The sequence below is a fragment of the Callithrix jacchus genome, chromosome 6 (genome assembly GCF_049354715.1).
Source record: "Callithrix jacchus isolate 240 chromosome 6, calJac240_pri, whole genome shotgun sequence".
In the NCBI taxonomy this organism is placed as follows: domain Eukaryota; kingdom Metazoa; phylum Chordata; class Mammalia; order Primates; family Cebidae; genus Callithrix; species Callithrix jacchus.
The window spans coordinates 151,822,446-151,845,754 of NC_133507.1; the positions used below are offsets into that span (position 1 = coordinate 151,822,446).

A 23,309-nucleotide genomic window follows, 5' to 3' on the forward strand; every position below is an offset into this window, starting at 1 on the left:
GAACAGGAACAAGACAAGGATGACTACTTTCACCCCTTCTGTTCAACATGATACCGGAAGTCCTTGCCAGAAAAATCAGACAAGAAAAGGAAATAAAGGGTGGCCAAATCAGTAAAGGGGAAGTCAAACTGTTGCTGGTCACCAATATGATCATATACCCAGAAAACCCTAAGGACTCATCCAAAAACCTCCTAGATCTGATAAATGATTTCAGTAAAGCTTCAGGATACAAAATTAATGTACACAAATCAGTAGCCCTGCTATACACTAACAGCGACCAAGCTGAGAAATCAAGAACTCAGCTCCTTTTACATTAACTGCAAAAAATTAAAATGCTTAGGAATATACCTAACCATGGAGGTAAAAGACCTCTACAAACTACAAAAAACTACAAAACTCTGCTGAAAGAAATCACAGATGACACAAACAAATAGAAACGTGCCCCATGCTCATGGACCGGTAGAATCAATATTGTGAAAATGATCATACTGCCAATAACAATCTACCAATTCAATGCAATTCCCATCAAAATACCATGATCATCTTTCACAGAACTAGAAAAAACAATTCTAAAATTAATATAGAACCAAAAAAAGAGCCTGTGTAGCCAAAGCAAGACTAAGAAAAAAGAACAAATCTGGAGGCATCACATTACCTGACTTCAAACTATACTACAAGGTTATAGTCACCAAAACAGCAGAGTCTGGGTATATGTACTATGTACTGAGAATATAGCAGTACTGAGACATAGACCAATGGAATGGAAGAGAGAACTCAGAAATAAAGCCAAACATTTATAGCCAACTAACCTTTGACAAAGCAAACAAAAGCATAAAGGGGGAAAAGAATACCCCATTCAACAAATAATGCTGGCATAATTGGCAAGCCAAATTTAGAAGAATGAAGCTGTATCCTCATTTTTCACCTTATACAAAATTCAACTAAAGATGGATCAAAGACTTAAATCTAAGACCTGAAACATTAAAAATTCTGGAAAATAACATCAGAAAAACTCTTCTAGTCATTGGCTTAGGCAAAGAGTTCAGGACCAAAAACACAAAAGCAAATGCAAGAAAAACAAAGACAGATGGGACTTAATTAAACTAAAAAGCTTCTATACAGCAAAAGAAATAATCAGCAAAGTACACAGAAAACCCACAGAGTGGGAGAAAATATTTGCAAACTATGCGTCTGACAGAGGACTAATATCCAGAATCTACAAGGAACTCAAAGAAATCAGCAAGAGAAAAGCAAATAAGCACATCAAAAAATGGGCAAAGGACATGAATAGACAATTCTCAAAAGAAGATATACCAATGGCCAACCAACATGAAAAAATGCTCAGCATCACTATCAGGGAATGCAAATCAAAACCACAATGTAATATCACCTTACTCCTGCAAGAATGGCCATAATTTAAAAATAAAAAAAATAATTGGGTCTCTGAGCTGTTCTTCTGCTCAGGAAAGCTCCTCTTCATCTTTCTCACCCTCCACTTGTCTGCGTGCCTCATTCTTCCTGGTCGCAGGACAAGAACTCAGGATCCACTGAATGCCAAGGCTAAAAGAGCTGTAACACATGCCCCTTGCTTGCTGCATTGTGGGTGAAGAGGAGAGAGGGGTTGCAGCTCTTTGGGGAGCCCCGTCCTGGGAGCTCCCCTAGCCAGGGCTGTGACTCCCTTTGGAGGCCCTGTGGTTCCTGTCATCTTCAAGCTTCCAGGTGCCACCACATTTCCTGGTGCCAGCCATGGAAGCTGCTTGCAGTGTGCCTGGTCCAGACACGGCCTCACAGAGAGCCAGTGCCCATGCCAGCCCCTGGAGTTGCCTGCCCTTATACAACAGCAGGCATGTCTGACTGTGTGCATTGGCTATACCCCATGCTTGCTTACATACCCCTCCCAGCTCCATGCCTGACCCGCTCTTGGTAGGTGTGGGATCCAGGCTGGTAGCCTGAGCCAGGCACAGCCTGCCAGGCCAAGTGGGTGGAAGGATCCCAGCAGGCCCGAGCAAAACTCAGGCAAAACTAGACTACGGAGATTTCTGGTAAGAAAAAGCAACACCCCAAGGATTTCATAACATTACTGGGTATCTACATAGAGGAAAAGAAGTCATTATATTAAAAAGACACTTGCACATGCGTGTGTATGTGTGTGTGTGTGTACATATATACACATATTATAGAATACTACTCAGTTATAAAAGGAGTGAAATAATGACATTCATAGCAACCTGGATGGAGTTGGAGACCATTATTCTAAGTGAAGTAACTCAGGAATGGGAAATCAAACATTGTATGTTCTCACTTATAAGTTGGAGCTAAGCTATGAGGATGCAAAGGCATAAGTGATACAATGGGCCTTGGGGACTGAGAGGGAAGTGTGGAAGGGAGTAAGGGATAGAAGATTACACACTGGGTACAGTGTACAGGGCTCTAGTGATGAGTTCACCAAGATCTCAAAAGTCACCGCTAAAAAAAATTATACATGTAAACAAACACCACCTGTTACCCCAAAACTGTAGAAATAATTTTTTAGAAGGCTAAGGATTTGACATACTTAAGCTTCGGTACTTCATTCCCACCCAGGGTTCTGGAGATGGTGGAACACACAACATTTGTCACTGGACAGATGAGATTGAGAGCACGTGATTAGTCACATTTACTAATAGCCCGGTGGGGATGGGTAGGCATCCCACATCACACAGGGCCACATGGGGGCTGCGCTCAGAAACAGAGAGAACAGCCAATGGCTCTGGAGGATGGGCCATCCCCTGCTTCCAGAAAGAGAGTGTGATTGGCTTGTTTGAATAATTCCGTGGCTGGGAGGGAAATGAAATCAGCGATTCAAAAATAAGCAGAACTTGCAAGCAGTCCTCTTGATCAAGAAGTGTTGGTAGGAAACCTTACCTGCCACAGCAGAGCCGGGGAAGAACTTGTAGATTAGGCCATTCTGGGCCCTCCCAGAGTCATCAGATGTCCAGGCTGCACATAACATGAAACTGTAATTGCAGTCCTCATAGCACTTTTCCCTTGAATGACAAAGGGCTCCGTCACAGACTGGTTCTTTGTCATGAATACACGTGTATTTACAATACAGCATATGTGTATTGGTCTCTGTATTTGCTCTATAAATTCTGTTGGTTATTAGTGACTGGGATTTGCTCCACAACACGTGGATGGTAACTTCCCCGAATGAAATTAACCCTGGCTAAAGGTCTCGCATATTGAGACTGGTGAGAAATGCAGAATTGGTTGATGCACCATTCTTTTTGTAGAACAAAGCACCAGCTCTTTTATGGGCCCAGGAAATGAAGGCAGGGCCTCCATCTTCAACACTGTATGGTTATTGTTACCACTGTCCTTGCTCATTAGAAATGACATCTTCACATCTTGCAATCCAAGTTAGCTGAGTCATGGGGGAAATCTTCTGCCAGGCTCCCAGAGCCGAAGAGCTCTGTGATCCCAGGGGCCCACCTGGTCATCTACACCCATGGTCCTTCCCCCTCAGGGGTAGGCGCACAGCCCTCCTGGCACAGAACCTACAGTCCAGGAACCCCTAACTAGGCCATCTCTTCAACTCATGGGGAACTTAGGGCCAAGCTTATGGGAAGTGATGACATCTCAGAAGCTTATTCCAGCATATATAATTCTCCTTTCCACCAGTTGACTTGTGGTATAGGCAAATGGATTTAATACTTTATTTCAACACCTGCTTTTATCTGCAGCATAATACAATTACTCAGATTCCTAAAAATCATCCTTTTGCTTTGTTGCTAGTCTTTTTGTGTTATAATCTCTGGATTTATAAGGAAAACTTTTCAATTCTGACACATACCCCTTCCTCCTGAACTTCACTACAGACTAGGATTTGTTCTGAAATCTCCAGGCCATGATTCTCCTGCATACCCCAGTGAGAAGCAAATGCCTGTTGATGCAGGTTATGCAAAGGCAGTGCCCAGAGGGGGGCCTTCCTGAATCTGTCACAGGTGGCAGATCCCTGTGACGTGGACACTGTTTTACCTTCTAGATGGGAAACTTGGATGAGTGCGAGGTTTGCCGGGACGGAGGGGAACTGTTCTGTTGCGACACTTGTTCAAGAGTCTTCCATGAGGACTGCCACATCCCACCTGTGGAAACTGAGAAGTGAGTGACATGCAGGTGCCTCTCTTTCATCCTTTAAGGGACCTTCCACCTGCCATGTGCTCTCCCCAGCAGAGTGCCTGCTTGTGTTTAGCTGGGGAAGGAGCAGGTTCCTTGGGTACTGGAACCCAGCAGTGTGATCCAGAGAGCAGTGGGAGATGCTGGCAGCAGGAGGTTAATGTTCTCTGTGCTCTCAGGGATGCCTCCTCTGATACGCTGAGGCCAGGTTGGGGACCCTTTGCCTATATACTGGTATTGTCCTTTCCTTCAAGTTTTGCAGCAAGGTCTCCTGTCCAAAGGGGCGTGGGAACTATATTTTGGGCTTATTCATACAAGACAGGAAGCATGATCCCATTGGGCTGATGGAGGCCCGAGGTCCCTGGAGCTGAAAATCCAGTTTCTGATGCTCAGGCCTGGTAAGCAGGGCTCCTTGTGCTCTCAGCAGCTCAGACAGAGAAAGGAGAGCCACACTCACAGTGACACCACCTTCCTCAGGCTTCCCACCTGCTGCTACCAATGACGCAAGGGAAAGGCCAATGGCTGGAGACCCCACGTGCAGTTCTGAAGGTGTTGCCCTCCCTCCCATGGCTGAGGCCATCGGCTATTCCTGAAGGAGGACAGTGGCAGCCACAGGGTATTTCCAGGGTCCCTGCCCTCTGCTCACCTAAGTCCAATCTCTCAGGACCCCGTGGAGTTGCATCTTCTGCAGGATGAAGGAGTCTGCAGGAAGTCAACAGTGCTGTCAGGAATCTGAGGTCCTGGAGAGGCAGATGTGTCCTGAGGAACAGTCGGTGAGTCGGATACAAAGCCCAAGCCTTCTCCTTTCCCCTTACACTTGAAAAGCATGAACAAGCGCAGGGTCAGGGGAATGCACCAAAAGTGTGCTCTTGAGAGCCACACTTTAGTTGCACTGATAGACCACTACAACTTGTTTGCAGAAAAAATAACTCAGCCATGACATGTCTGTTTCCAAGAGCCACGCATGTTAGAGAAATCTGTGGAAGAAGGGTGTGAGTCCTGTGCTGTCTGGACATGCATGTGGACTCACTCTCTCCACGCTGCTTTTCATTTACAGCCTCTTTCTTTTGCAGAAATGTGAATTCCTCCTCTTGAAACTCTATTGCTGTTCTGAGAGCTCCTTTTTTGCCAAGATTCCGTATTATTATTATGTAAGTAACAACAGCAACCCATGATTACAGGCTGCCATGACATTACCTGACCCTGAAAAAAAAATGGACGCTTGTGAGATTTGTGATTTTAATCCTATGGAGCAAGAGCACAAGTTGTCATTAGTTACCTTCACTTTGTTGCATTTCTGCTGGATTTTATGGGAAGCCACAGAAGGTAGAGATTGAACTGTGCTGGTAGCCTTCCCACTGGTATTTTTGTCGCCAGATTAGAGAGGCGTGTCAAGGCCTGAAGGAGCCCATGTGGTTGGATAAAATCAAGAAGAGGCTGAATGAGCACGATTATTCCCGAGTGGAGGGGTTTGTACGAGACATGCGCCTCATCTTCCAGAACCACAGGGCATCATACAAGGTAGGTGGCTCTTCCTGCTTCCATTCGGTTTCTTTGCATTCTTCCCCTCATTTCCTGGTGCCTAGAAAATTAGTTTCCCTCATCCTGTATGTAATAAGCTTGCACAAGCAAGGTCCTGAAAGTGAGTGAATTTTTTTCAGTTCAGGACTTAGCTCATCATAGTAAAGTAACAGTGAGTCCAAAGGTGTCCCTGCAACCAGAACTCTGGTTCCTGAGAGCTCATCCCCACCCGCCCCAGAGGTGACAGGAGCTCAGAGAGAGCAATTGAGTCCTGTCTGCTGCAGCATATAAAGAGAAGAATTTCATCTCGAAGTGGTTTTGTGCTTCTTATCTGCCCCCAATCTCAGAAATCCCAAACTCTATATTACTTTGCATGTGAATAGACCATATGGTTAACAGGGATTGCCAGCAAGGAGTAGAAGTGATGGAGAAAGGAAGAAATCAGTGATCTTACCTTATACGCTCCACTATCTGAATTGTCGAAAAAGCATAGATTACTTTTCTAACCCACTGAAATAAGCAACCGAAGCCAAATAAGTAATAATCCCAACTATGCAAATGACTTCACTTTTCTGCCCTGTTAGTAAGAATCATGCTGGTAAAAAACAGAAGTTACTTTAGCTGTGTGAGTTTTCAAGTTTAACCTGGTTAATGTAACTTAGCGTGTTTAAGACAAGAGTCCTATACTTAACAATAGTGTATTTTACACTTCAGCATTGTTAAGAGAGTAAATTTTAAATGTTCTCACCACAAAAATAATAACAATTTGAGGTGTGGGTATGTTAATTAGTTTGATTTGATGATTCCACATAGCAGTCATAAATCACAACATTACTTTATACTCCAAAATATATACCATTACCAATTGTCAACTTACAGGGCTTTATTTTTTAAAGACAAGAGCCCTGATCATTTCAGTTGAAAGGTGTCTAATGACACTAATCATGAGGAACATTGTTTTTGTCTTTATTATTTTTTTTCTAGTACAAGGATTTTGGCCAAATGGGACTTCGACTGGAGGCTGAATTTGAGAAGAATTTGAAGGAAGTGTTTGCTATTCAGGAAACAAATGGGATTAATTAATTGGTTTAGTGGATGCTGAAAGCATTCGTCTGCCCAAAGACAAATCCTTCAAAAGAAATTCGATCATCATGAATCCCATCACCAACAATCTCATCAGCCAGGAAAGGGTAACTGGGACCATAGGGAAGGAGGTGGGAGGTGACACCAGCACAGACAGAATCTCACCTCTTCTCCTGAGGGCTGCTCCAGACATTTATTACTCACAAGACCTTTTATCTGAAAAACCAGCCACGCTTGATTCAGGACACACTTCTTCCTTTCCCCCTCCCACTTGTCTGGCCACCTCCCTGCAGAAGCCCCAGGCCCCCATTCTTTTCAATAGCTCAGGATGGTGTTTGCGTGTCAATCATCTAACCCTTCTTGGAGTCTTGTATTTCATGGAACTCCTGTGTATACATATATAATTAAAATTTTTTTTTTCCTCCTGTTAATCTGCTTATGTCAATTTAATTCATTCGTAGCTCAGCCAAAGAACCTAACAGGATAGAGGGAAGCCATTTTTCACTCCCCTGCAAAGCTGTTCGTGTCCTGGCACCATCTCCTCTTATGGCCAGGTCTTTTCATCCACCACTGCTGAGTGGTGGCTGCTAATGCCGGCAGTCCCCAGAGTATTACCCTGGGTCTAATGGAACCAGCTTCACGTGGAGGTGACACCCCGTGGCCTGAGGCCAACCCCCTTGCCTCAAAGCAGGACCAAGGATGTGGTGTGTGGCTACTCTGTACTCCCAGGAGTCAGGCTGGAGGTAGTCTCCAGCTGTGGCCACATCCTGTCCTATGTATGCTGATAAGTGAGAAATGTTGACTATTCTGAATGACTTGTTAAGTCACAGACACTGCAGGTGGTGAGAGAGAAATGTTACAAAGATTCAGAGATGTGCCTGATAGGTAAGCTTTCAGGGGTTCAATGGTCTGGAGCATGTCAGAGCATCCCCTCCAAAGCTCCAAGCTATTGCAGCTCACACCTCATACCACTAAGGAACCCAGAGCTTGGTGGCCTCCCCAGGTTAGAAGAATCACCGTGGTTGACATTCTGATGCAAGTGATTCTAGGCTTCGTAATGTGGTTGTGTGTTTGGGAGGCAGGGAGTGGGGAGGCAGTGGGTATACCATCTTAATAAATACAAATGCTAATCGATTTTTTTCACTTAATAATATACAATGGACATTGTCACATCAATAAATACAGCTCTACATCATCCATGCTACAGCTTTCATCTTTTCATCAAAACTGAATTGTTATTGGCTAGCATTTTTGGTCTTGTGAGCAATACTAACTTGTACTGAGAGGCAGCACAGGCTAGCGTTTAAGAGCACAGACTGAATGTAGCTCATATAGGTAGAAGCCCAGCTCCTGAATGTGTCTACTTGCTGGCACTGTGTGCTTGGCCAAGCTGTTTATCCTTCCCCTGCACTGTTTCCTCTGTAAAATGGAGATAACACTCTGGATTATTGTGAGGATTAACAAGTTCATATTTATTATTCACTTAGAAAGTGTCTGGCCCTGCGTGTAATACATAAGTAACAGACAAATCTAAGATGAACACAAACACCTTGGTATCAATTCAGGCTCTTCGCCATCAAGACAGACCCAGTTTATCTAGGTTAGGCAGAAAAGGACTTTGATGATGAAATACACAGTGCCTCACAGAAAGAGCTGGAAGGCAGGGGTACTGAGCTGGCAAATAGCCCTGGAAAAAGGCAGGAATCAGAGTGGTTCCAGGACTTGAGCACCAGGAATGATGCAGCTGTGTCTGCAAGAATATTAATAATTTTACCATCAAACAGTGGCTGGCTGGCCTGGCCTGCTCGAGAGCCAGCATTGTGATTAACAGCCCCTCACTCCTGCGGGAGCCAAGCTGGGTTCCTACCCTGGAGGGGGGTGAGCCATGTCCCTGGGAGCTGCCAGGACCTGGTGCTCTCATTGTCCTGTTGTGGGAGGTCATGGGCTCTCAGTTATGACCTCTCAGCTGGAATCTACCATGGTGAGTCCTGGGCGTCAGCATACACCCTGCAGTGCTGAGCTGGGAGAAGCTTCTGTAATTATCCCTAAGGCACAAAAACTCACATTCTACAAACCACTTCAGGTATTTTATTCTCACATTCTACAAGATACGCTCAGCCATAAGGAACTCACCTTCATCTCATCTTCTCGCATGCAAGCCTTATATTCAACTTTCCTTCAACTCTCTCTCTCTCCATAAGTGCTCTCCACTTAACCCGCCAGTATTTTACTTTCAACACCAATGATGAAACCAAACCAACACTAGTGCTCTAATCTAACTAAAAGTTCTCTCACCATGTTTCACTACCTTACTTCCACTCACATAAAAGGAGCCCCAGATTGGTTTATAGATAGCAACGCATCAAAAAACCTTCCCCTCTAAGCAGGAGATGCCATCTTTGAAAAATATAATAACACCCACTCTCTGCCACCTAGAAAAGTCATTAAGACTGTCCCCTTGCCTTTGGGCTCATCCATGCAACAAGAAAAATTAGTTACCCTAATAAGAGTGTTAACCCTAGCAAAAAACACACAGGTTAATTTACACACCAATTCCAAATATGCCTATAACATCATCCATTCCGGCACCCACATTTAGAATAAGCAGGGGTATCTCATGGCTAAGGGAACCCCTATAATTAATGGGAAACTCATCCACTACCTATTAAAGGCAGCCCTACTTTCAAAAAGGCTTACAGTTATCCATTGCAAAAAACATCAAACACTTGCACAAGCCCTACAAATTACCTGAAAGCTACACATCCCCTGCCAATCTCAATCTTCAGGAACAGTTAAAAAAAATGAATGGAATTCTAAAGAACACCCTCACCAGGTACTCACTCCAAACACATAAAGACTGGGTTACACTTTTGCCTTTGGCCCTTCCAAAAATGTGGGCCCTCCCATGGAAACCTTTAATGCCCTGCCCCCTTAAACTCGTGTATGGGAAACCGTTTGGCTCTTCTGCTGCACGTCAGCATCAAGCCCCACCTCTACCAAGCTCTCTCATTTCCCCTCTTCTACATACCACAGCCATTTCATTCAGGAATATGCTGACAAATACCTGCCACGGCCAGCCACCGACTTCTCTAATCCTTTCCTACAGCCAGGAGACCGGGCTCTGGTAAAAAATCCAAATCCTACCCCCAAGTCCCCCTCACACCTAAATGGAAGGGACCTTACCAGATCATTCTTACTCCACCCACAGCAGCAAAACTCTGGGGATTCCCTAACTGGTTTCATTATGCTTTTCTCGAGAAAACAGACTTCCCTTCACCACATGCCCAAACAACCAAATCTAGAACCCTGTCGGCCTTCTCTTATGTCTCCACAGGACCCACTTTCCTTTGCCTCGCCCAAATCCCAGAGGAAAAGGAGGAAAAATCCACATAAGCCATTGCCTCCCAACGACCTTGTTACAGACCTTCAGTGGAACCCTTATGAAGCTCCCATCGTACATCCTGATTGCTCCTTACTGTCCTATGGGACCTGCGACTTCAACGAACTTTCCAGGACTTTACTCCCACCCAAATATTTTCTCTTTTTCTTCTTTCTTTCAATATAAATGCCCCAATGCCGTCAACCTCACCAGTACAACCACCCCTCACTGATCGCAAACTGAAACGCTCTATAAACCCTGCGGGATCCCTCTTGCTTCAAGCTCACTGTTCCCTTGCTCCAGAATGCTGAACGTGAACAACACTGTCTTCCTCAGCTTACACAGCCCTTCCTACACACCTTCATGACCTTTTAACGGGAAACATAACACTAATTTATAAATTCCAAAAAGGAGCTTTTTTTTTTTAAAAAAACGCTGACACCCCAGTCAGCGATTATCCCACTTCCAGGGCGAATCAAGCCAACAAATTGTTTCAAACCTGTTACAACTCCCTACAATGCCTCTAGCCCCAAGGCCCTCCCATTAAAAGGCTCATAACGAAATACAGTCCCTTTTACAACAAGCCTCACTTTGCTTTTCAGCCTGTAAGGGAAATTTCCCTGCAGGGTCCTTAATGTCTAACCAATGCAACCCTATCGTTAAACACCCCTCTGACCATCAAACTAACCGGGTTAATTAACAACTATCACCTGAAGCAAACAGAGCATTTCTGCAACCAGCTGTTTTACAGCCTCTCCCTCAACCAACATTCCCAGCCTGACTTGTCCTGCCCCTGTTGCCCTCCCACCTTTTTCCATGGCTCAGTATCAGTGGTACAACATCTGATCACATTAAATGTGGAAAAAAATAACTCTTCCTATATCTCTACTATAGTGGGTGTCTCCCTGGCCTCCTCCTTGTCCACCTGGAGTAACAGACCACAGAAAAAATCCACCCCATCTTTAATTCACTTATTTTCTTTCCATATCTCCACCTGTATTTATAACAAAGGCTTATTCTTTTTGTTAGGCACCAACACGTATCTTCCTCTCCCCACCAACTGAACTGGAACCTAAACCCTAGTTTATTTTTCTCCCTCCATTGGACTAGTTCCTCCTAGTCAGTCGTTACCTGTTCCATCTGTCCAATGTGTTAAACAAAGAAGGGCCATCCAAGTCATTCCTTTAATGGTGCCCTAGGTATAACCTCTGGGCTTGAATTGGAAACAGGCCGGTTGACCATCTCCTTAACATACTTTCAAGCTCTTTCCACAAAACTGCAGGGTTCATTAAAAAGTATAGCTTAAAGCCTTATAAAAGTCCAAGACCAACTAGATTCCTTGGCTGGAGTGGTTCTTCAAAAGAGATGGGGATTAAATCTTATAACGGCTAAAAGAGAGGGCCTCTGCCTCTCATTGGGTCAGAAGAAATGTTACTCCTATCTCAACCTATTGGGCCTAGTAAAAGATGCTGCTGAAAAACCTAAAGAGCTACAAAGCTAAGGAAATACCAAAACAACCGAATAGATTCTTGGTTTAGGAACAAAATCATAACATGGGTCATCTCATTCCTGGGCCCTTTCTTAATAATATGCCTAGAACTAATGTTCTCACCGTGCTTAATTAACCTTTTTCAAAAATTTTTAACCGACAGGATCATGGCCATCTCACAGACAGTTACTCAAAAACATCTACAGACCATGTTACTCCTACAGTTAATCTGAGACTAAAGAACTCTCCACGGCCCCCTCCCCCAGCAGGAAGTAGGCAGAAAAAAACAGGCCACGCTTCATCCTTTTGTAAATATAGGGACTGAATTGACAGAGCAGGAGCTTCTCCATCTTGGACAAATACCACCATTTTAAGTTCCCCTTAATTAAAAAACCACCTAAATCCAGCCCCAAAACAGCCAGATGGCTAATGTTAGCAAAACCAGAAACATTCCAACCCTAAGATAAACTATCCCCCACAACCAGAAACATGCCAACCCTGAGATAACCTCCCCTCTGATCAGAGACATTCAACCTTGCAATAAACTTTCCCTCACATAGAAACATTCAGAGCCTGAAATAAGCTCCCGCATTCCTAAGCCCTTAAATACCCTTAGTCTGTGAAAGAAAATGCTCCTGACTAAAAAAAAAAAATTGGCCAAAATCCCCTCTCAGGTTTATTCTCCAAAATAATCCTGTCTTTAACTGTTGAGCCACTTTTTATGTTTCTTTCCTCTTTCTTTAACTCTTACACCCTGGGGATGGAGGAAGGTGAAGCTCCCTCCCCTCAGTCGGGGAGACTGGGTTTAGGGCAGGGAACATTGCCAAACTTATCTGCATGAGACACACACTTCTTCGAAGTCTCATGTCTTCTAACTCACTCCATGCCACCAATTTTTGCCATGTACCCATCATTTTCGAATGCTTTCAACTGCTCAGCATTGAGTCCTGCAAGGACCACAGGAGTGTCCTGCAAGGCCTCAGGGTGTGGGGCAGGCTTGAGGGCATCAGCCTCCAGGGAGGTGCAGAAGGCAGGGCCTCTTGGGGCTTCAGAAGGAATGAAGCTCTCAGGGAAGAGGACAGGGACCAGGAGGAGCGAAGGGCAGAGTCCCCTGCCCCTCGCAGGGTGAACAGAGGGCAGGTGGTGCCCCAGCGGTGCTCGTGAGCTCCCAGATGGCAAAATGATCTCAGAACCCAGTGTTTACATGGGTTCGACTTTATTTAGAAGGAACGATGCCACTTCTACTACACATTTCGAAGTGTTTGGTTAGCTACAATCCCGAGAACAGGAGGATTTTTCAGCTCCTGTTTCCGCCGAGCCCTAAGGAGGCTGCAGTGCCACATGCAGCCAGGAGACGGCGCGCCGGCCAGAGGTGGGCAGAGCCCGGAGGAGCGCAGGGCAGCCTTGGGAACCGAAATATGGGCGGCTGACACAGGGAATGGCGGTCATGGGCCCCTTGCTCGCTGTGCATGCTCACGGTGTGTCTGTGGCAAGCCTTATCGGCTGAGTGGCCTCAAGAAGGAGGTATGAGGTGGTGTCCATGGACCGCCAGCAGCCTTGCTGTCCATTAATTACAGGGACAGGGATCTGCATATGTCTAGCTACAGATACAACAGGGGCTCAACCTGAACCACCCTGCTTGATGATGTGGACTCAGCGGTTGCCCTGCTCCAGTCTCCTTCCTCTAGTTGCTGCACAAGGACTGAAAGCATCCTCGGGGTTTCTCATGGATGGTCCCCACCATCAAGAGATGGCCAGAGGGACTTCCTGTGTTGTCCAGTGCTCCCCCTTGCCTTTCTGACTCCCTACAATCCTTCACCCCATGGTCCTTTCCTTCCCTACCAAGGTACCTCTTCCCATTCACCCATTTTCCAAGGATACACTCCCTTCCAACAGCAATAATCATATTTTCACCTCCAACAAATCCTACTGGCATCTTACAGTGTTGTAGGCTAGGGAGCCTAGTCACTGAAGCTCTGCTGAGCAGAGGACCCTGGTGGGTGGGCCGGGAAGTATGCTGTCTCACCCAAGTTCCTAAAAACTGAAAGATTGCCACCAAATACCCGCTGAGCCCAGGGAATAACTGCATCACAATCATGCAATTGCAAGGAGCTACTACCCCAGCCTCTACACATCTGAGGCACAGACAGAAGAGAATCTTAGCAGAGAGATGTATGCCATGTGCTTGAACCTTTTGAGATATATGCAAAATGAAGAAACAGATGGGGATCAAAATACCAGGTTTATTCCTGATGAAAACTGGATTAGACATGTGGCAGTAAAGGGATTCCTAACACTAAACCCCAGAATTGGGCTTATCTTCATGGCACTGAACCCTCCCCCATGCCATACAGGTTCCTGTCCTTGTGCACTTAAGTTTGGAGGAGCCAAAAGGTCTTGGTCTCTGCAGGCAGGATGACTCCAGGGAGCCCCAACAAGGAGCAGGCTCACTCCCACTCCCAGTCAGAGAAGTGTCCCATGCAGGCAGGATGATTCCAGGGAGCCCCAACAAGGAGCAGGCTCACTCCCACTCCCAGTCAGAGAAGTGTCCCATGCAGGCAGGATGACTCCAGGGAGCCCCAACAAGGAGCAGGCTCACTCCCACTCCCAGTCAGAGAAGTGTCCCATGCAGGCAGGATGATTCCAGGGAGCCCCAACAAGGAGCAGGCTCACTCCCACTCCCAGTCAGAGAAGTGTCCCCTAGAAGAAGGGCAGGGATAGGAAGGGACTGGGCCTGTTGGACTCATTGATGTTCCACCTCCCAGAAGGAGACAGCTTGGCAGGACTGGCTACTCCCACTAAAGATCCCAGGTGCCCGCTCTTCACCCGCCACTTCTGTGTCTGTTGGAGGGTGGCCAGGTTCTCTATCCTCATGCCCCAGTGGCACTGTTGCTGAAGCTGCATCCTGCCCTGAAACTCTCTGGCCCATGATGCTAATGTCTCATCTCAGGGATACACCTCTGGTTCCCACATGGGGGTCCCAGGTTCAAGAATCACAGTCTCAGGCTGGGCAGGGTGGCTCATGCCTGTAATCCCAGCACTTTGGGAGGCCGAGGTGGGTGGATCACGAGGCCAAAAGATCAAGACCATCCTGGCCAACATGGTGAAACCCTGCCTCTACTAAAAATACAAAAATTAGCTGGGCATGGGCGCATACCTGTAGTCCCAGCTACTTGGGAGGCTGAGGCAGGAGATTCATTTGTACCTGGGAGGCAGAGGTTGCAGTGAGCTGAGATCGTGCCACTATACTCCAGCCTGGCGACAGAGCCAGACTCTGTTGAAAAAAAAAAAAAAGAATCACAGCCCCTCCCCACCCCTCACCACTGAAGTCTGAACCAAAGCTGCTCTTGGTGAAGCTCACAAAGGCCCATCACCTGGCTGGGTGCCCTGCCTGTGGTCCTTCCTTAATCACTGCCTCTCCTGCTTTTGAGTTTTCCAGGCTCCAGTAACTGGAACTACTCCTGTGACAGCAAAAACGTTCCCTATTGCCTGTGCTCCCTGCAGCCATGGAAGATACTCCAGGATTTCCATTACTTCCTTCGAAACAGTCCGGCAGGATTTTTTAACATTCACACTACTTTTTAATTTGGTCCTGTCCCTTTCCCAACCCAGGTGTGTCTTGATGTTTTCCAGATCAAAGAACTGCTTTTCCCATAGAGCCCTAGAGATTCTCCATTAACTGCCATTGCTTTTGCAGAGTGTGATGTGGGCTCAGCCTTCTCCAACCCGGTCTGACAAGAACATCTCCTTCCCTGTCCTGGCACGGGCATGCCCACCTGTGAAGGTCAACACTTGCAGATTTCCCTGCCAGCCTGCTGCTCATTGGTCTAGAATTCCAGCTGCTGCCCTTAGCAGCCCCTAAGCACCTCTAGAGAGAAGCTGGTACATTTATGACAGTGCCACTCAGCGGCCTGGGCCTGCTTACTGCCCAGGAGCAATGAGAGGGGTGAATGCGGATGCCAGAGCAGACTGGTGTGGTCCGTGCCAGGCCTTGTCAGGGCTGCTGTGCTCCATGGAGATTGGGATCAGAGAATAGCTGTGCCTAACAGAGGCTCAGCTTACCAGCCACTGTGCCCCATAAAACTGGGGGGTACCTGACAGTAGAAACAGTGACCCTGCCCACCAGAAAAGCCGTCCTCAACAGTGTCCTGGCACCTGGCTTATTCACTCAATTTGGGGGAAAAAAGGGCAGTGCTGGAATCCGGGTAGAAACACCCCACCCCCATCCTTTCAAATGTACCTGGGCAAACATCCTTATTCACACTGGAAAAGATTGGATTCAGCAGAATGCAATTTGGAAAACATGGCTCTGAAGCACCATCCCCTCTGGCCCCTGAGTGCTCGCAGGCTTCCACCCTCTGCTCACCTCAGGCCCTGGAATCCAGCGCCCCCAGGCTCCCAGCTGCCTCCCAGTCTCTGACCCGTGGTTCTCCCTGGAGTTCTGGTCCCTGGTTGTGTCCTGTGGTCCCACTCTCACACGCCCTTTGCTTCTGTTTCTTTACCTGTGACTTTATACTGATGTAGAGTGAGTCTTCTAGGTCACTTCTTGTTCTTTAAGGAATGAGGAACCAGAATCTAAATGGAAAATCCGGGCGCAGATAGAACCCCCAGCTGGAGTCACCCTGCCCTTCCATGTCTGGGTTCCAACCTCCCTCCTCCTCCAATGAGAAGCCGTTGTCCTCTCAAGATTCCAGTGACTTCTCCGAAGCTCAGAGGTCTCTTCACCCCTGGCTGTTGCAAGGTGGCTCCATAGTCAAGATTCCTTAACCCCTTGCACCTAAAATGTTCGCTTTTCTTACCACGCTGGCTCCAGCCTCTGGTCCCGGGGCGCGGAAAGCTCTCTCTTACCTCTGGCTGATTTCCTGGAAGGCTAAGAACACTGTCCCCAGGTTATAAGGCCAAGCATTGTCAGGACCTACCTTAGTCCAGTCCAAGCTCTCCCATGGGCCTGAGAGAAGATTTGAAGTTTCCGGCTTTCCCTCTCACCCTCCAGTCCCCACCCGCAGCCATCTCAGCAAGGGGAAGGGGCAAACATGGAGTCTCCCCCACATCTCATGTAAACTAGGCCTCTTCTTAGAAGGCAGAGCAGCTAAGGACAATTTTGGTTCTAGGAAATTTGTTTGCTGTCTATTGCACAAACAAGTGGACTCCGGGAGCTGGCCCTGCTCGTCCCCTGGGTCCTCCTTCCCCAGTCCTGCACGTCCTGCCACCTGTCAGGCCTCTCCTGCAACCCTCTGCCACATTTCAGAAAAGCTGAGAACGCCTTGGAGTAAGAAAGGAGGAGAAACACAGCATCTGCATCCACTTGAATAAATACTTTCACTTCTCTTTTCCCCATTTGGGCAGGGAACCTGCCAGGGTGAGTCAGTCTGCCGGCCGACTTCCTGGTCAGCGCCTGGGGAGCCACACTGCATGCAGGCTGGGCAGACCGGGGAGCTCACAGGCCAGGCTCTGCCGCCCAGGCAGGGCCTAGCGTGGGAAGATGGCAGGTGGGGGCAGTGACCTCAGCACCCGGTGAGTCTTTGTCTCTCTTCCTTTCACCTTTATCTCTGGATCTCTGGTCGTATTGGAGCTTTCATGCCTTTAGTTCTGTTTCTGTCTAAAGCTTCACTTCAGTTTAACCCTGCTTTGCAAGAACATAGGTGTGTAGTATAATATAATGAAATGAAAGAAAATGTAGTGAGGAAATCATATTTTTACAACTGTAGCAGGACAGCTGTTTGTGTGAGTCCAGCTTGCCATAACACACGTGACTTTTCTTGTTTTGAAACTACTGCTCAGCTAGCGGGGACACTCAAACAGTCATTTCAGTCGTTTGTGACTGGGAGTTATTTCCTCATGATCTCGGAACTCTTTCACGTCCCTCTGCCCTCTCCACGTTCACATACGTCGTGTCAACGAAGGCCTTTTAGAAAGCAGACACTCCAGAGTAAACGTCTGGCTTACTTTTGAACACTGGGTACTGTGGTTTCACCTGGCTTGGTAAGCGGCCTCGGTCGGCTTTGGGGCTATTTCCTTGACTGGCTCAGGGTGTCAGTTCTGATACCACTGACCTTGATCCAGAGAAGGAAAAAGAAGAAGAAGGCCCAGGATGGCAGAAAGCTAAATATTTTTATTTTTTTGTTAATTTCTTGTCCCAAGATGGGGGATGCCTCTGACCGGAAAAGAGATGGAAATCCTATCTTTTCTCTAGTAGAGTTTATAAATAACATTACCTTTTTTGTTGTTTTCAGAAAAGGTCTTGCTCTGTCACCCAGGCTGGAGTGCAGTGGCACAGTCCCGGCTCACTGTAACCTCTGCCTCCCGGGTTCAAGCAATTCTCATCTTTTAAATTTTTTAATAAAAAAGAAATACATTACATTCTTGCTCATAAAATTTTGAACAGTGGAGAAATATATAAAGGAAAAAGTCCCCTTCACCACTCACTCTGCCTCATAGCCTCCTTTCACAGCCCTGTGAAGAGTCTTGGGCATAACTTTTCTCATATTTTTCTATGCATTTATGTGTATGAAATATGTTTTTGTAAATACACAATTTGTGTTCTCCTTTTGTGATAAATGAGATTACATTGCTCATGCTAGTCTGCATTTTTACTCACTTTATTGGTGGAAATCTTAGAGATCTTTTTACCTGAATGCACGTATATCTACCTCATTCTTTTTATGCATACTATTTCAAAGAATTTACATACTGTGATTTTTTAACCACTCTTCAATTGAAGGACATTTAGATGTTTTAAATTGTTCACATTTGCCAATAAGCTGTAATAATGATTATATACTTCTTTTTGTTTTTTACACATATGCAAGTATTTATCTTTTGTCTAAGCCTTAAAAAGTAGAATCATTGAAGCAAAGGGTGCTATTACTTGTTTATAGATTCTGCCAAATGGTCTTTCTAGGAGGCTGAATGAATGTTTTTCACAAAAAGCAAATGAGATAAACCATTTTCCTACACACAGCCAAAGTTGCAAAGGTGATGAAGAATCACATTTTGTTTTAATTTGTATTTTTTTGATTATGTGGAAAGCTGAACAGTTTTTCATGTTTCTTGGCCGCTTAAATTTCCTCTTCTACAATTTTCTGTTTATATTTTGCCAATGTGATTCAGTTGGGGTGTTTGTCTCTTTTTCATGATGCGGGAGAGTTCACTAAATATTCTGCAAAGTATAAATACACTTTTCTTGTCCCTTACATTTGTATATGGTGACTTTTATCTTACTAACAGCTTAAAATTTCGTGGATAAACATCTTATGATATAGATTTTATAACACAGATACACCCTCGTTATAAATAAAGTGATGCAGAGAGCTCCCGAGGCACTCCGTGAGCACTGCCAGTTTTTACAGTTGTTCTTGTGTTAAGGTGGCACACTTGATTCTGCCTTTGTTCCAGGAAGTTTCTTCTCTAAAATCTCAACATTTTCTTTTTCAGTTTTTAGGCAAAATTCTTCTTTCATTGGAGCAACTTTAGCTTTTACAGGTTTTATCTCCCCCTGGTGCTTTTGTCTTTTCAGTTTTTTGCTCTGAGTTCGTAACGGTTGTCTCAAACTTTGCCTCCATAACAATTACCTAGTGATCTGGTTTGGCTCTGTCCCCACCTAAATCTCGTCTTGAATCGTAATCAGAATTCTAATTTCCAGGTGTGGAGGGAGGGACCTGGTGGGAGGTGATTGGATCATGGGGAGGGGGGCAGTTTCTCCCATGCTGTTCTCATTGACAGTGAGTGAATTCTTACAAGATAGGATGGTTTTGGAAATGACAGTTTCCCCTGTGCTCGCTCTCTCTCCTGCTGCCTTATGAAGAACATATTTGCTTCTCCTTTGCCTTCTACAATGATTGTAAGTTTCCTGAGGCCTCCCAAGCCATGCAGAACTGTGAGCCAATTAAACCTCTTTCCTTTATAAATTACCCAGTCTCAGCCAGGTGTAGTGCCTCATGCCTGTAATCCCAGCACTTTGGGAGGCCAAGGTGGGCAGATCACCTGAGGTTGGGAGTTTTAGACCATCCTGACCAACATGGAGAAACCATCTTTCTACTGAAAATACAAAATTAGCAGGGCATGGTGGCACGTGCCTGTAATCCCAGCTGCTTGGGAGACTGAGGCAGGAGAATCTCTTGAACCCAGGAGGCAGAGATTGCGGTGAGCTGAGATCGTGTCACTGCACGCTAGTCTGGGCAAAAAGAGCAAAATTCCGTCTCAAAACAAAAAACAAAAAACAAAATTACCCAGTCTTGGGTACTCCTTTATAGCAGTATGAAAATTAATACATCTAGATTTTAGCAGCTTTCTTGTTTCTTGTGATTTCCAATTTAAAAACAACAACAAAACCAACCTAAATTGATAGTGTTTATTTTTGAGGCAGGATCTTAATTAGTTTCTATAGCTCCGCAAGCTACCCTGTAATCCACATTTTGTTAATTTGCTGTTCAATCTTCATGTTTTGCTTTATTTAGGTTTCTGTGCGCTGTTAAGAACTTTGGGATAGTCTCCTTGTCATCTCTGAGATATTCTTCCAGACTGATTCGATCTGATCTCGTGTTTCACGTGCCTGCTGTGGCCTTGTAGCCTCTCTGGGCAGGCTGGGCCAGGGCAGCTCACTCTAAATATCCCATTTGCTTGGTCATAAACTGGGAGAAACACATTTTTTCACAGTTCCTATTTTAGCTAAGACCAAATTGTTTTTTTGTCTGATCTACAGTTTGAAGGATCTGTTTTTATTCTTATCAACTTTTTCAGAGGACACCATTAATTATATTATCCTTTTCCCCACTTACTATGAACCAAGTGGCTGTAGAGGCAGGGTGTGTTTCTGTGCTCTCTCTTCTCTGCCCCTGGCCTGTGGGAGCCTCTCCTTATGCCAATACCCCGCTGCCATAGTGATGGCAGCTTTCCAAGAACTCTTGACACTGATGGAGCAAAATATCTTCCTCTTCCTTCAAAATGTCTTCAACTTTGGGTTCCCAAGATAGCCTGTCAGAATCTTGGCATTTTGTGTGGAATTGCCCTGACTCCATAGACAAATTTGAAGAGAACCAACATATATACAATATTATGCCTTCCATTCTCATGAATATGGCCTATGTAAATTATTAACTTAGAAATACTTTCTATTAAAATATATTTTTCTCTCTGAAGGTTTTGTACTTCTGCTAGATTTCTTCATAGATATTGGATCTCTTTGTGCTCTTATTAACTATAGCAGTCCTTCCTTATCCACAGTTTCACTTTCTGAGGTTTCAGTTACACATAGTCAACCACGGTCCAAAAACATTACATGGAAAATTCCAGAAATAAACAATTCATGAGTTTTGCCTTACTTCCTGTCCGGAGGAGAGTGATGAAATCTCATGCTGTCCCTCTCTACCCACCCCCACCACAGGATGCAAACTATCCCTTTTTCCAGCATATCCACAATGTAGACACTACCAACCCATGAATCACTGAGTAGCCATCCTGGTAATCAGATCGACTGTCGTGTTATGACACTGCTTGTGTTCAGGGAAGCCTTATTTTAGTCAATAATGGCCCCAAAGCACACTGGGACTGATGCTGGCATCTCAGACATACCAAAGAGAAGCCATCAGGTGCTTCCTTTAAGTGAAATGTGAAGTTTCCTGAGAAAACCAGTTATATGCTAGTATCTACAGTACAATATTTGGAGAGAGAGAAAGCGACCACATTTATATAACTTTTATTACAGTATATGGTATAGTTGTTCTACCTTATTATTAAATATTGTTTTTAATCTCATGCCTAATTTATGTATAGATAGGGGAAAACATAGTATATACAGAGTTTGGTACCATCTGCAATTTCAGGCATCCACTGGGGATCTTGGAAGCATCCCTTGCAGATAAAAGGGAACTAGTGTTCTAAATTCTCTCTTACATTTAAATTTTTGTAGGTGACCCATGTTCTGATCTGTTATATTTTTTATTCTAGTTTCAATACTGAAATGTTTTAATTGCTATGATTTTCTAGGTAGTGTTCTGTAACCTGTCTTGCTGGGATTCAATTGAGAGACACCAAATGAATAGATAAATTTAACAAGAACTTACATTTTAAAAACTTCTGAGTGATCCCAGCTGGAAACATGGCAGATCTCTGCACTTATTTATAATTCTTTGATCTTGGGTCCTTATTGGGTCACTTTAGTGCTAGGCATTTTAAAATTGTATTTGTAAACAGAAACTCATTTTCCTTTTACATTTTCTAGTTATTTCTCACTGGCATACGGGAAATCTATTTGTTTTGGTTCACTGATGTTGTGCATAGGAGACTTTCTAAGTGGTCTCCTCCCTCCTATTTTCTTGTATTTTTTCTGAAGAAATAATTACATCTTTGAAATACCAGCTTTGTCTGCTCTTTTTCAGAATTTATACCTGTAAGTTTTTCTTTTTCTTACTTTTTCCTTTCTTTCCCCCTTAGTACATGAGGCAGAATTGCCAGTGTAATACTGAATAGTGACAAGAAAAATGAGCATTTTAGTTTTGTTTCTGCATTCAGGGGAATTCTTATAATGTTTATCTTGAGACTTTCTGACAGATGCCTTTTTTCAAGTTAAGAACATTTTCTGCAAGCTCAGGTTTACTAAAAGTTATTTCTTTTAATCAGGACCATGTATAGCACATTTACCAAAATGCTTGCTAAACAATCTTTGAGATGATCATCTCATTTTACTTTTATTAATTTTGTTGTTAGTTTTTCCAAAGTAAAACATAATTAGAGAGATTAAAGTATAAAACAGTCAACAAGGCCTCAAAAAACAGAAGTAGCTTTTTTGGCCATCTTCCCAGCCTGTGTCCAGTTTCCCACATGGATTATCTTTAACCTTTTGGCTCTTCCTTCTGTATCTACTTCTGTAATTTGAAATGATATGTTGACACAGCTCTTTTAATTTTTCAAGTTTCACACATTAATCCGTTCACATAATAGGGCAGAAGATGAAGACTTCTCCCATAACACTCCTTTTCATTCTCCATCCATTTTCATAACACATCACAGTTAGAGGTTCATCATTAATCAGCGTTAACATTATAGTGACTATTTAAATGTTGTTCATAACCAAGTCATATACGACATTACGATCACATTTCCTTTCTTTCTTTTCTTTTTTTTTTGGAACAGAGTTTTGCTCTCGTTACCCAGGCTGGAGTGCAATGGCGTGATCTCGGCTCACCGCAAGCTCCGCCTCCTGGGTTCAGGCAATTCTCCTGCCTCAGCCTCCTGAGTAGCTGGGATTACAGGCACGCGCCACTGTGCCCAGCTAATTTTTTGTATTTTTAGTAGAGACGGGGTTTCACCATGTTGACCAGGATGGTCTCAATCTGTTGACCTCGTGATCCACCCGCCTCGGCCTCCCAAAGTGCTGGGATTACAGGCTTGAGCCACCTCGCCCGGCCCACATTTCCTTTCTTTTGCAACATGCCTCCCAAAAATAACTATTGTCCTCTTACATATTTGCCTGGATTTTGTGTGCCCTCATTATGAATTCTTCCCAAGCACCCTGCAGAATTCTAAAATTCTTCTCAAGACAGTGAAGCACATTGTGTAATTTATCAATTCCATTTTATTTTCTTGAGGAAGCCCTTCTGGAGTTATCCATTCTCCTGATCCAATGAGTTCTGGCTAGTTTCAGCTTCCAAGACTGATCATCTGAAGCTTGACATCTCTCCTGTG

General features: G+C 44.8%; 2 protein-coding genes across 5 annotated transcripts in view; both read left to right on the forward strand.

Moving 5' to 3' along the window:
- SP140 (SP140 nuclear body protein) overlaps positions 1-7,190 on the forward strand; it is an 83,706-nt gene extending 76,516 nt beyond the window's left edge. The window contains exons 20-24 of one of the 2 annotated variants that reach the window (XM_008999663.5): positions 4,025-4,140; positions 4,820-4,928; positions 5,229-5,306; positions 5,533-5,676; positions 6,661-7,190. In XM_008999663.5, the coding sequence (XP_008997911.1) occupies positions 4,025-4,140; positions 4,820-4,928; positions 5,229-5,306; positions 5,533-5,676; positions 6,661-6,759 (546 nt within the window). In that variant the 3' untranslated portion in view covers positions 6,760-7,190. Of the gene's footprint in view, positions 1-4,024; positions 4,141-4,632; positions 4,783-4,819; positions 4,929-5,228; positions 5,307-5,532; positions 5,677-6,660 lie in introns of those variants that run through there. The other variant, XM_008999666.5, reaches the window with a different exon arrangement.
- Positions 7,191-16,817: 9,627 nt separating this feature from the next.
- SP140L (SP140 nuclear body protein like) overlaps positions 16,818-23,309 on the forward strand; it is a 75,165-nt gene continuing 68,673 nt past the window's right edge. For 2 of the 3 annotated variants that reach the window (XM_008999683.5, XM_008999684.5), the window contains exon 1: positions 16,994-17,141. In XM_008999683.5, the coding sequence (XP_008997931.4) occupies positions 17,110-17,141 (32 nt within the window). In that variant the 5' untranslated portion in view covers positions 16,994-17,109. The other variant, XM_035306015.3, reaches the window with a different exon arrangement.